Below are 14,462 nucleotides of genomic sequence, written 5' to 3'. Positions count from 1 at the left end.
CTCCAAACTTCTTGTAAGATCTCCGGATATTCATCTTCCTTGAGCCTAAAGGGGACCTCGGGTATCACTCTTTTAAGCCTCACCACGTCATAGAAGTGATCTTGATAAGCTTGGTGAGAAATCTTGAGTCTTCCCAAGATCCAGAGGTGGAAGCGGGGGATTTTCCCTTTCTCTTCCTTGAGGATTCTCCAATTTTTGGTGCCATGGAGGTCGAATAGAAAGCAGAAAGCGGAGCTTTCCAATACCAAACTTAAGAATTTGCTCATCCTCGAGCAAATAAAAATAAAAGAAAAGGAAAATAAGAGAAGAAAGAAGAAAAAGATAGATGGGAGAGGGTAAAGAGAGTTCAACCTTGGGTTATAAAGAAGGAAGAAGGGAAGTGTATGAAGAGTATGGTGGAAGAGGAGAAGAGTAAGAAAGGTGTGTGTTTGAAGGATGGAATTAGGAGGTATTTATAGTTGGTGAGAGGGTTGGGTTTCAGTCATATGGGAGGGAAAAATGGGAGGGGCGGGGGAGGAGAAGGTTTGAACTTGAAGTGGGTAGGGTTGGTGGGGAAATAAAGTGATGGTATTTATGAATGGTTATTGGAAAGAGGGAAAGGTGATGGGGATGTGATGGATGAATGTGGATGGAATATTAGGTGTAAGAGGAGAGAGAAGGAAGGGAGTGAATGAAAAGTGGGGTAGGTGGGGGTTGGGTGGGACCCACTGCCTTGTAAAACTTCGAATGCTGAGTGCCCCTGCCCCCCTGGGCAATCAACGCCAGGTTTGGGCATTGAACACTAGGGGTGGACCCTTTTTTTCCGTATGGTGGGGCGTTCAACGCCAGAAATGGGCGTTGAATGCCCCTAGGGACCAAAAATTTGGTCCTGGTGATGAGCGGATATTTTATACGCTTTTTGATGCTATTTTCATAGTATTTTAGCTATGTTTTGTTAAGTTTTATTATGTTTTAATATGTTTTAGTGTAAAATTCACATTTTTAGATTCTACTTTGAGTTTTTATGTTTTCTTATTAATTTAGGTAATTTTTGGCTGAAATTGGCAAGTTTTGGCAAAGTCTGATTCAGAGGCAAAGAAAGGAGTGTAGATGCTATCAGATCCTGCCCTCCATGCATTCAACATGCATTTCTAGAGATACAGAGGTTTAATGACGCGTTCTCAACGGCATTGGAAAGCTAACTTCTAGGGCTTTCCAGTAATATATAATAGTCTATTCTTTTCTGTGGAGGAGACTGCCCATAATAGGCGTTGAACACCCAAACTATACCCTTTCTGGCGTTCAACGCCCCAAGAGGACCAAGGCCAGCGTGGAATGCCCAAACCTGGCATTCAACGCTACCAAGGGAGCACAAGGCAGCGTGGACAACCCCCCTAATGGGTGTTCAATGCCCATTCTTCAAGTTGGACGCCAAGCTCAGCCCAAGCACTCAACCAAAGTGGGCCCAGGAGTGGATTTTCTCACCTATAGTCTAGTTTATCCTATTTTTGTACTTCTTAGTTATTTGGTTAGTATATATAGGAGAAGATCAGCCATGTTTAGGATCCTTTTCCACCACTTTTCGAATTACATACTATTTTCTGTACAGTATAAGTAATTAAACTTCCTAGGTTAAGGTTAGGAGCTCTGCTGATTCCTATAGATTAATACAACTACTTTTCTATTTCAATAAATGTGTGATTCTATTCTATGATGCATTGCTATTCTTTATCCTTATGAATCTCGATTCTACTTGAGTTCTTACGAGTCCTGACCCGGATAGTATTGAGCTACATCTTGAGGATGCATCACGGGTTCCAAGAGAATTATCTGGGTTAATTGGGCTATGTGACATAAAACCTCATTAGTCAAGGGTAATTGAGGTTCCTGTGGCTCTAAGAGCTAGAACCATAAGGTAATATGCAAGAAGACAGTGATCTCGAAAGTCAGATTCAAATTAAAAGAAGATGAGTACCCGGAGATCCAAGAACAGATTCGAATGAGGGGATGGGAAACTCTGGCCAACCCTACAACCAATATTGGAATAGTAATGATACATGAATTCTATGCAAATCTGTGGATGACAGAAAAGCAAAAGAAGGACAGACAGGGATTCCATACATGGCGCACAATGGTCCGAGGAAAGACTCTGCATTTTTAATCTGGACAAGGTGAGGGAGATCTTCAAATTACTCCCGCAAAATGATGACCCTGAATCCTTTAACAGGAGGGTACAAGCTAATCTGAAGCTGGATCAAGTCTTGGAGGACATATGTCTACCCGTAACTCAGTGGATCAATGACAAGAAAGGCAAGCCAAACCAACTGAGAAGAATGGATCTCAAGCCAGTTGCCAGAGGTTGGTTGGACTTCATTGGGCATTCCATACTCCCCACTAGCAACCATTTTGAAGTCACTATCAGAAGAGCTGTGATGATCCATTGCATCATGATGGAGAATGAGGTGGAAGTTCACTAATTAATCTCCTGTGAGCTGTACAAGTTTGCAAACAAGACCTCAACTCAAGCCAAGCTGGCTTTTCTACACCTTATCTCTCGCTTGTGTAAAGAGGCAGGAGTCCTGATTGACAGAGACACATGCATCCCAACAGACAACCCAATTACCAAGGAGAGTATAGAGAGCACCAAGGGACCAGCTCCGGACAAGATTCAGCAGCCAAATGATCATCCTAAGAGGAAGACACCTGAGCCACCTCAAGACCAGAATATCCTTCCAATTGAATATTGGACTCAGCTGGTAGCATCTGTTGCACAGTTGCAATCCACTCTGGATCAATTGAGAGAGGAGCAAAAGGACTAGTCTTGCATGCTTTGTAAATTGGTTAAGGAACAAGAGAAGCAGGGGTGAGAACTAGAAGATCTGAAGCATCAAAAATTGTCTTCTGAAGAGAATAGTGACCACCATGGTTAAGGTGGTTGAGTTTCACCCACTTTCTAGTTCTTATTTCAGTACTTTATTTTCTGCTTTTAAATTCTAGATTACATGATCACTAGTAGGATTTTGCACGTTCCATTTAGTAGTAATGTTTATTTTTGCTAACTGAGTATAATATGTTCCACTCATCATTCCATTAAACTTGAATAAAATTTTGTTTCTTTTTTTTTAAAGCAGTAAGATACAAGAATTCTTGAGTTGATTATAATCTGTTCCCTTTCATTCCAAATATTTTGATGTGGTGGCCCTTGCATTTACTTTCTGAATATATGAATTAACTGTGCATATTTGATGTTGAAGTTAAGCATGTTGGCTCTTGAAAGAACAGTGAATTTAGAGAAGTATTATTGATTCTCTGAAAAAAAAATTTAATTCTTGAAGCAAGAAAAAGCAGCAAAAAAAAAGGAAAAGAAAGAAAAGTCTTTGAAAAAAATAAAAAATAAAAAATAAAAAATAAAAAATAAAAAATAAAAATCTCAAAAAAGAAAAAGCAAAGGAGCAAGGATCCAAGGCTTTGAGCATCAATGGTTAGGAGGGTCAAATTGGCCTAAAGTTCAAAAGAGCTGCTTCCCCTGACTAAATGCTTGTGGTGTGAAGGTGTCAAGTGAAAAGTTTGAGACTGAGCAGTTAAAGTCGTGATCCCAAAAGCAAAAGAGTACGCTTAAGAACTCTGGGAACCACTGTCTGGGACTTTAAGCAAAGCTAAAGTCGAATCCAATGGGTTCTCCCAGCTAAGTGCCTGTGACGTTTATGTATCCGGTGGTAATACGGGAAAACAAAACGCTTAGGGCCACGACTAGGCTCAAAAAGGTAAAGAAGCTGTGTTCAAGAATTAAGAAGAGCTAAACTAAGAGAATTAATAATAGAGAAAAGGACAAATAGGTCCTTGACCTTTTGTCTTGCGGACATTTTTGTCCCTGACCATTGAAAAATACTTTTAAGTCCCTGACCTTCACAAAACTTGGACGGATCAGTCCCTCCATCCAAATGCCTCCGTCAGGGACTGATCCGTCCAAATGTCTCCGTCAGGGATTGATCCGTCCAAATTTTGTGAAGGTCAAGGACTTAAAAGTATTTTTCAATGATCAGGGACAAAAATGTCTGCGGGACAAAAGGTCAGGGACCTATTTGTCCTTTTATTATCCGGATTCTAGTTCCAAGGGATGCTAATACTTCGGAGCTTCAAAGGAAAGTGAGATGCCAAGACTGTTCAGAAGTAAAGAGCTATTAGCCCCATTCAGTAGTTAGAACTGAGCTTCATTGGAAACTTTGAGACTTATTGTATCTTTTTATTCTTTTTAGTCCTACTTTGTTTATGGTTGCTTGAGGACAAGTAACAGTTTAAGTTTGGTGTTCTGATGAGCGGATATTTTATACGCTTTTTGATGATATTTTCATAGTATTTTAGCTTTGTTTTGTTAAGTTTTATTATGTTTTAATAGGGTTTAGTGAAAAATTCATATTTTTGGATTCTAATTTGAGTTTTTGTGTTTTCTTATGATTTCAGGAAATTTCTGGCTGAAATTGGCAAGTTTTGGCAAAGTCTGATTCAGAGACAAAGAAAGGACTGTAAATGCTATCAGATCCTGACCTCCATGCATTCAAACACGCATTTCTGGAGCTAAAGAGGTCCAAATGCCACATTCTCAGCAGTGTTGAAAAGCAAACTTCTAGGGCTTTCCAAAAATATATAAAGGTTATACGTTTCTGTGGAGGAGACTGCCCATAATGGGCGTTGAACGCCCAAACTACACCCTTTCTGGTGTTCAACGCCCCAAGAGGACCAAGGCCAGTGTTGAACGCCCAAACCTGGCATTCAATGCCACCATGGGAGCACAAGGCAGCATGGACAACCCTCTAATGGGCGTTTAACACCCATTTCTCAAGTTGGACGCCAAGCTCAGCCCAAGCACTAAACCAAAGTGGGCCGAAGAGTGGATTTCCGCACCTATAGTCTAGTTTATCCTATTTTTGTACTTCTTAGTTGTTTGGTTAGTTTATATAGGAAAAGATCACCCATGTTTAGAATCTTCTTCCACCACTTTTCGAATTACATACTATTTTCTGTACATTATGAGTAACTAAACCTTCTAGGTTAAGGTTAGGAGCTCTGCTGATTCCTATGGATTATACAACTACTTTTCTATTTCAATAAATGTGTAATTCTATTCTATGATGCATTGTCGTTCTTTATCCTTATGAATCTCGATTCTACATGAGTTCTTACGAGTCCTGACCTAGATAGTATTGAACTACAGCTTGAGGATGCATCACGGGTTCCAAGAGAATTATCTGGGCTAATTGGAGTATGTGACATAAAACCTCATTAGTCAGGGGTAACTGAGGTTCCTGTGGCTCTAAGGGCTAGAACCATAAGAGCTTCAATCTCTGATCTGGAAGATCCGACCTTGTTTGTGACATTTTGAGTAGGATCATCAGAGATTGAATTGCTCGCACTTCACCCTCTACCAAATTGATCTAGCCTATTCGGGTGTTTGGTTTGGACCAGAAGAGATTAATGACCACGACCAATGGCTTAATCACTTACAGCCTTGCCATTGAATGAATCACTCATTGTTGCAGTAGTTAGTATGGCATGTTAATTTAGAAGAATAGGCATCTCTAAAGCCTTAACTGATTACTTTCTATCGTTTCTTTATCAATTCTTATCGCTTTCTTTATTATTATGTTTTATGCATTTCTACAGCAACCAACCTTTTCTATTCACCTGACTAAGACTTGCAGGATAACCATAGCTTGCTCAATCTGACAATCTTCGTGGGATTCGACCCTCACTCACCTGAGGTATTACTTGGATGACCCGATGCACTTGCCAGTTAAGTTGTGCAGAGTTCAATTTTACGCACCAAGTTTTTGGCGCCATTGTCGGGGATTGTTTGTGATTGACAGACTAACGGTTATCTTGCTCCTTAGATCAGGTACTTTGACTTGTTTTTTCTTTTACTTGTGTTTCTTAATTTCTTTTCGAAATTTTTTTAGAAAAAAATTATATAATTTTCTTTTGTTTGAGTCATGTGTCAATTTTTAAGTTTGGTATCCCTCTGATTTCTGTTTCTTTTCGTGAAGTTTTCAATAAAATTGTTCTTATTTTTCATCTTTGTGTTCAAACTGTTCTTGGTATTTTTCTTTGTTTGATTCCAAATTCTTTAAGTTTGGTGTCTCTTAAGTGTTTTTCCTTTCAATTTTTCGAAAAGTGTGTCTTTTAATTTCAAAAATTTTTAAGTTTGGTGTCTTATTAGTTGTCTTTTTGTTTTTTTTTTAAATCCTAAATCTTTATCTTATCTTTCCTTTTGAAAAATTATGTTATCTTATCTTCTTTAAAATTTTAAAATTCAAAATTCAAAATTTTAAGCTCTAATTTCAAATTTAAATTTCAAAATTAAATTTCAAAACTCTTAAAATCTTTAAAATTTTCAATTTCAAATCGGACATCTCACTAGGAGCTCTATACTGTGACATAAAGACTCCCATCTTTTCTTGCTTATCGTCTGTGTAAGTAGAAGCAAGAAGAGTCCACTATTGACCCAATTGGAAATTCAACACCCAGAAGGACCCTGGGGTCTTATACAGACCCCATTCTTTACTTCTATGAAAGAAGCATTTGCATACCCCCTATTCGAGCAGCAAACTTTGAGCTCAACCCACAGCTCATCGCTTTAGTGCAGCAAAATTGCCAGTTCCAAGGACTCCCACAAGAGGAGCCCACAGATTTTCTTGTAGATTTTCTGCGGATTTCTGACACAGTACAAGCTGAAGAAATAGACTAGGATGTCTACAGGCTACTACTATTCCCATTTGCTGTGAAAGGTCAAGCAAGAAGGTGGTTGGATACCCAACCCAAGTCAAGCTTGAAAACATAGAATAAGCTGGTAGATAAATTTTTGAACTAATAATTTCCCCCAAGGAAGTTAACCCAACTAAGACTGGATATTCAAAATTTCAAGCAAGAAGAGAGTGAGTCTCTCTATGATGCTTGGGGGAGGTACAGAATGATGCTATGGAAATGCTCCACAGAAATGTTTTCAGAATGGGTGAAACTGGACATTTTCTATTCTGCAAGTGGTTCTATTCACATGAATAAGATAGTTGAAGAGGCTCATGAACTCATTGAGACAGTCGTCAGTAACCAACATATATACTCATCTGATGAAACTGCAATGAACAGAGAGGTCAAGGCAATGTACACTGAATTAGACCCTCCTAAATAGGGTGAATCATTATCCCAGCAACTAAGCTCTCTCACACAACAATTGCTAAGTTTACAAGAAATGTTGCAAGAAACCCGTGCCTCCAATAAGAATATAGAGGCACAGCTGAATTAGGCTGAACAACACTTATCTAGCCAAATAAGAGAAGAGTGCCAAGCCATCCAATTGAGGAGTGGAAGGACACTAAATAGCCATTCTCATGACAGTGAGAAGAAAGGGAAAGAGGGAACATCAGAAAATGGAAAAACAGCATCCTAAGGCATGATCCAGAGCGTTGAACTCCCAGAGGGGAGCAACATTGGCGTTCAATGCCCCCCATAGGTCAACAAGGGCGTCCAACGCCCAAAAGGGGGTGATACTGGCTAAGCTAGCTATTACTCCTCATTCAAGCATCATAGACAACCCCTCCACACCTCTCAGCAAACCTATGTACATAACCAGGATGCCATATCCTCAAAAACTCTGCCAAGCGGAAAAGGAGAAGTAGTTTGCTAGATTTACAGACTACCTTAAGACATTGGAGATAAAATCCCATTTGCAGAAGCCCTTGAACAAATACACTCTTATGCCAAGTTCATGAAGGACATATTAAGCCACAAGAAGGACTGGAGGGAAGTAGAGACAGTCTTCCTCATCGAAGAGTGCAGTGCAGTCATCCAAAGGGACCTACCAGGAAAGCTCCAGGATCCTGGAAGCTTCGTGATACCCTACAACCTTGGAGACACTTGCACAAGGAAGGCTCTATGTGATCTTGAGGCGAGTATCAATTTGATACCTTTCTCACTGATAAAGAAACTCGGCCAGATCTGAGAAGTCAAGCCCACTTGCATCTGCCTTCAGTTGGCTGACGGTTCGGCCAAGATTCCAGCAGGAGTGATTGAAGACCTGATTGAAAGGGTTGGACCCTTTGCATTCCCTACAAAATTTGTAGTCTTGAATATGGAAGAACACAAGAATATGTCCATTATTCTAGAGAAGCCTTTTTTGGCCACAAGAAGAACCCTCATTGACGTGAAAAAAGGGAGAGTGATCCTGAGAGTCAATGAGAACGAGTTTGTACTGGATGCCACCAAGGCCATGCAGTACTCTGATACACCAGATGAGTGCATGAAAATTGATATCATTGATTCCTTGGTAGAAGAGATACATACAATTGAGAGCTTAGATAAGGAGCTAATTGACATCCTTGAAGATGCCAGCCCTAACCAAGAGGTGTCAGGAGAGCAAGAGAATGCGTCAGAAGGCCCTAAGGTGGAGGATGGACATCCTAACCATCATCTTTGAAATACATATTTCTAGGAGATGGAGACACTTACCCTGTGATCATAAGTTCTTCCCTGAAGCAACAAGAGGAAGAAGCACTGATTTAGGTGCTGAAGACACACAAAACAGCTCTCGACTGAATCGTAGGCGACTTAAAAGGAATTAGCCCAACCCGATACATGCACAAGATCAGGCTAGAGGATGATGCCAGACCAGTGGTACAACCACAAAGGCGATTAAATCCAGCCATGAAGGAAGTCGTGCAGAAAGAAGTCACTAAAATGTGGGAGGCAGTGATTATCTATCCCATCTCAGATAGCCCCTGGGTAAGCTCTGTCCAGGTTGTCCCCAAGAAAGGAGGGATGACGGTGGTCCACAATGAAAAGAATGAACTGATCCTTACACAGACAGTGACTGGCTGGCGTACGTGCATTGATTATAGAAGACTCAATAACACCACTAGAAAGGATCATTTTTCCTTACCATTCATCAATCAGATGTTGGAGAGACCGGATGGGCATGCATTTTACTGTTTTCTGGATGGATATTCGGATTACAATCAAATTGTTGTAGATCCTTAGGATCAAGAGAAAACAGAATTCACATGTCCATTTGGGGTGTTTGCTTACACGAGAATGCCATTCAGCCTCTATAACGCACTTGCCACCTTTCAGAGGTGTATGCTCTCCATTTTCTCAGACATGGTTGAGAAATTCCTTGAAGTATTCATGGATGATTTCTCTGTCTTTGGAGATTCATTTGACTCCTGCCTCAATCACCTGTCCCTAGTTCTAAAAAGATGCCAAGAAGCTAACTTAGTTTTAAATTGGGAAAAATGCCACTTCATGGTAACTGAGGGCATTGTTACTGGACATCAGATTCCAAACAAGGGAACAGAGGTCAATCAGGACAAAGTGGAAGTCATTGAATGATTACCACCACCAACCAATGTCAAGGCAATCAGAAGTTTCTTTGGACATGTAGGGTTCTACAGGAGGTTCATAAAAGACTTCTCCAAAATTGCAAATCCCCTATGCAACATCCTAGCCACTGACACTCCCTTTGTTTTTTGTGAGGATTGCCTGCACGCCTTTGAACTTCTGAAAGCAAAGCTTATCTCTGCACCCGTCATTTCTGCACCCAACTGGGACCTGTCATTCGAACTGATGTGCGATGCCAGTGATCATGAAGTTGGTGTAGTCCTTGGACAAAGACATGATAAGCTCTTGCATCTCATTTATTATGCCAGTCTTGTTTTAAATGACTGATAATTGGAATTTTGTATCTCTACAAACTTCCTTCAGCAATTATACCGGATTTGTCATCAAGTAAAAACTTACAATAGAGTGAGGTCGAATCCCACAGAGATTAACAGATTAAGCAATCAATAGTTAATTGATTATTCTAGTTAGACAAACATTAAGGAGAGATAATCAACAAGAATTGTAAATGACATAAAAGTAAAGAAAGCAATACAGTGCAAGAAAGTAAATGGCAGGAAAAGTAAAGTGCTGGAAAATAAAAGAGCAAGAAAAGTAAAGTACGGAAAAGTAAAATACAAGAAAGAAAAGTACAAAAAAGTAAATAACTAGAAGTAAAAGAAAAGAAGAGCATTGGGATAGAGAGATATTGAATTCTCCGGATCAATTACTTTCATCTCATCTTCAATCATGCAACTCATTGATCTCTTGGCAATCATGAGTGATTGAATTTCAATTCCTTGGCAATTCAATCTCTCTAAACTTGAACAATTGCCAATTTCTTGATCTAATTGCTCATGAGAAGAGATAAAGCTTAGTCACTGATTATACCACACACCTTCATAGATCAAAGTATTGAGAGAATTACATGTCACTATATTCGACAAACCCCCAACCTAATCCAATGTGAGAAAGATTTCAAGCATGGTTCTATGATTCCTTTTCCAAGAGTAATCACAAAACCCAGGTACATTCAATTTCTTTCCCAAGACAATTGAATACTTGAATGAAAAACAAAATATTTCTAGTAAATCAAAGAGAGATGAAGAGAAGAAGAAGAATAAAAATAATTTAATCCATCAAATAACAATAGATCTCTCTTTCCCAATGGAAAGAGTTAGTGATTCATAACTAAAATATTTACAAGAAACAAAGTGGAAGAGGGAAGAAGTGTGGGTGAGAAGAGAGGGTCCGAAGACTCCTCCCAGTGGTGTTGTGTTCCCCCCTTTCTTGTGAAATCTAATGCCTATATATAGGCTTTCTTAAATTACAAATTGAAATGAAATTAAAAACAAATTACAATTAAATAAACATTCCTATTCTAGATGCTTCTTGTGGCCTTGATTGGTTGACAATTGTGGACTTGCTTGCTTGAGCTTTAAACTGGACTTGAGTGAGAGAAGTGCATCAGATTGAGGTCCAGAGTGGCTTGACGTTGGTGCTGGCATTGGTGTTGCCGTTAGCACTGGCGTTAGTCACACTAACGCTATGACTTGCTCCCAAGTTGGTGTTTTTAGGGCTTAAAGATGCCTATTGTTTGTGCTTCAATTTCATGCTCACTATAGACTATTATATATTGTTTCAAAGCTCTGAATGTCAGCTTTCTAACGCAACTAGAAGCACTTCAATTGGACCTCTATAACTCTAGTTAAGCTCCTTTGAAGGGGAAAAGGTCGCTGGCTTTGTCGCTGGCGTTAGTGTGCTTAACGCTGCCACTAACGCCAGCGTTAACGGCATTAATAATGCCAGGTTCTGAAGCCCAACCTTAATATACATCCCATACTATTATATATTTTTGGAAAGCCCTGGATGTCTACTTTCCAATGTCTTTGGAAGCGCATCATGTGGAGCTTTGTAGCTCAAGTTATACTCCTTGGAAGGTGAAGAGGTCAGCTGGCCTTACTACAGGTTGATACCATGTTCATCTTTGCACATGTAGTGCCATATATTCTTGGAAAGCTCTGGATTCCTACTTTTCAATGCCACTAGAATCGCCTAATTTGGAGTTTTGTGGCTCAAGTTATCTTTGTTTGAAGAAGACATAATCAGGCTGTCAGGTGCTCACGTTAATGCCTACATTAGTGGCACTAACTTGGCCACTAACATGGCTTATTCTTCCTTTGAGCATACCATCGATGATGTTAGTGGCACTAACATTGCCACTAACAGTCCTTCTCGTTCCCTTGCCCACGTTAGTGGCACTAACTTGGCCACTAACGTGGCTTATTCTTCCTTTGAGCACACCATTGATCACGTTAGTGGCACTAACGCTGCCACTAACGGTCCTCCTCCTTCCCTTGCCCACGTTAGTGGCACTAACTTGGCCACTAATGTGGCTCTTCTCCTGCTTCACCTTTTAAGCTCATTTCTTCTTTCATGCTTGTTTTGTGCTTTTTACTTCCTTTTTTACAAATTTCTACAAATTCAAACCAAATCAAAGAATTGAAAGTAATCTATGATTTAAGCACAAAAGTATTCAATAATTAAGCATGATTAGTGAAAATTAAAGGTGAAAAAGCATAGAAAAATATAACATGATGCGCAGTCATCAATGACGCACAAAAAAACTACACCACCACGGAGAAGGAGTTACTTGCAGTGGTCTATGCCATTGACAAGTTCAGATCCTATTTAATAGGGTCCAAGGTCATTTCTACACTGACCATGCTGCTTTTAAATACCTTCTCTCCAAGCAGGATTCTAAACCCAGGTTGATAAGATGGGTGTTACTCCTGCAAGAATTTGATATTGAGATCAGGGACAGGAAAGGATCAGAAAATCAAGTAGCTGACCACTTGTCCCCGATTGAACCTGTAGTAGGGATGTCCTGTCCCACTACTGAGATATCCAAAACCTTTCCTGATGAACAACTCATTACAATATGCAAGGCTCCATGGTTTGCAGACATTGCAAATTACAAGGCAGTAAGGTTCATTCCCCCAGAATACAGTGGATAGCAAGTTCGAAAACTTGTTCATGATGCTAAATACTACTTATCAGATGAACCATACCTTTTCAAAAGGTGTTCGGATGGTATAATCCGGCGTTGCATCTCTGAAGAAGAAACGCAACAAATCCTATAGCATTGCCATGGCTCGGATTCTGGAGGTGAGTGTATAGCAACCAAGGTCCTACAGAGTGGCTTCTATTGGCCAATGCTTTTCAAGGGCTCCCGAATGTTTGTCTGCAACTGTGACAGTTGTCAGAGAGCTGGAAATCTTCCTCACAACCACGAGATGCCTTAACAAGAGATCCTAGAGATTGAGGTATTTGATGTCTGGGGCATAGACTTCATGGGGCCGTTCCTGCCCTCATTTCAAACACCTACATCCTTGTGGTTGTAGACTATGTGTCTAAATGGGTTGAGGCAATCGCATCACCCACTAATGACACTTGGGTGGTAATGAAATTCCTCTAGAAACATATTTTCAGCAGATTTAGTGTCCTAAGGACCCTGACTAGTGATGGAGGCAGTCATTTCTCTAATAAACAACTAGACTCTATCCTGCACCGCTATGGCGTCTACCACAGAGTAGCAACTCCATATCACCCACAGACGAATGGACAAGCTGAAGTTTTTGACAGGGAGCTCAAAAGAATCCTGGAGAGGACAGTGGGTACCTCCAGGAAGGACTGGGTAAGAAAGCTTGACGATGCCCTCTGGGCATGCAGAACAGCTTTGAAGACTCCTATTGGCATGCCAGCCTACCAATTGGTCTATGGTAAGGCATGTCATTTACCGGTGGAACTGGAACATAGAGCCTATTGGGCAACCAGATTCTTCAACTTTGATGCCAGGGCTGTAGGAGACAAGAGATTGGCCCAGCTAAATAAGTTGGATGAATTCTGACAATCAGCATTTAACAATTCTAAAATTTACAAGGAAGGGCCAAGAAATAGCATGATCAGAAGATCTCCTCCAGAGTCTTCGAGCCGGGTCAGAAGGTTTTGCTCTTCAATTCTAGACTCAAGCTTTTTCCTGGAAAGCTCAAGACAAGATGGACGGGACATTTCGAGGTCACTAACATATCACCCTATTGTTATGTAGAGCTCCAGGACAGACACTCTGATAGAAGGTTTACAGTGAATGGACAGAGAGTCAAGCATTACCTAGGGGATCACCTGGAGCAGGAATGCTCTGCACTATTGTTAACATGATAGCAGTAAGGTCAAGCTAATGACTGTAAAGAAGCACTTGTTGGGAGACAACCCAATCAGTAGTAGCATATTAATGTCTTAGTTCTTTTAATTATCCTTATTCATAATTATTTTCAATACAGTTTCATTAATTTTTATAGTTTCCCTCTGCTTTTTCACGTTTGTGATCATGCGTAACTCTTAGAACAGAGACAGAGACTGATGAGCGGATAATTTATATGCTTTTTGGCATTATTTTTAGGTAGTTTTTAATATGTTTTAGTCACTTTTTATTATATTTTTTATTAGTTTTTAAATAAAAATTATATTTCTGGACTTTACTATGAGTTTGTGTGTTTTTGTGTGATTTCAGGTAATTTTTGGCTGAAATTGAGGGAGCTGAGCAAAAATCTGATTCAGGCTGAAAAAGGACTGCTGATGCTGTTGGATTCTGACCTCCCTGCACTCAAAATGGATTTTCTGGAGCTACAAAAGTCCAAATGGTGCGCTCTCAATTCCGTTGGAAAGTAGACATCCAGGGCTTTCCAGAAATATATAATAGTCCATACTTTTCTCAAGGATAAATGACGTAAACTGGCGTTCAACGCCAGTTCCATGTTGCATTCTGGCGTTAAACGCCAGAAACAGGTTACAAGTTGGAGTTAAACGCCAGAAACAGGTTACAACCTGACGTTTAACTCTGGAAACAGCCTAGGCACGTGTAAAGCTCAAGTCTCAGTCCCAACACACACCAAGTGGGCCCCATAAGTGGATTTCTGCACTATCTATCTTAGCTTACTCATTTTCTGTAAACCTAGGTTACTAGTTTAGTATTTAAACAACTAGAGATTTATTTTGTACCTCATGACATTTTTAGATCTGAACTTTATACTCTTTGATGGCATGAGTCTCTAAACTCC

The 14,462-nt window shown here is 40.0% G+C and overlaps 1 protein-coding gene across 1 annotated transcript; it reads left to right on the top strand.

Annotated features, from left to right (window-relative positions):
- The first annotated feature begins 7,738 nt into the window (after positions 1 to 7,738).
- Positions 7,739 to 8,446, top strand: LOC107627371 (uncharacterized). The gene is made up of 2 exons (XM_016330210.1): positions 7,739 to 7,918; positions 8,003 to 8,446. Exons 1-2 carry the CDS (start codon positions 7,739 to 7,741, stop codon positions 8,444 to 8,446), a joined length of 624 nt encoding a protein of 207 aa, XP_016185696.1.
- Positions 8,447 to 14,462: the final 6,016 nt, after the last annotated feature.

The sequence above is a fragment of the Arachis ipaensis genome, chromosome B2 (assembly GCF_059453495.1).
Source record: "Arachis ipaensis isolate K30076 ecotype BB chromosome B2, ASM5945349v1, whole genome shotgun sequence".
Taxonomy (NCBI): domain Eukaryota; kingdom Viridiplantae; phylum Streptophyta; class Magnoliopsida; order Fabales; family Fabaceae; genus Arachis; species Arachis ipaensis.
Note: the sequence above shows the minus strand (reverse complement) of the source record. Positions and strands in the feature narration are given on the sequence as shown.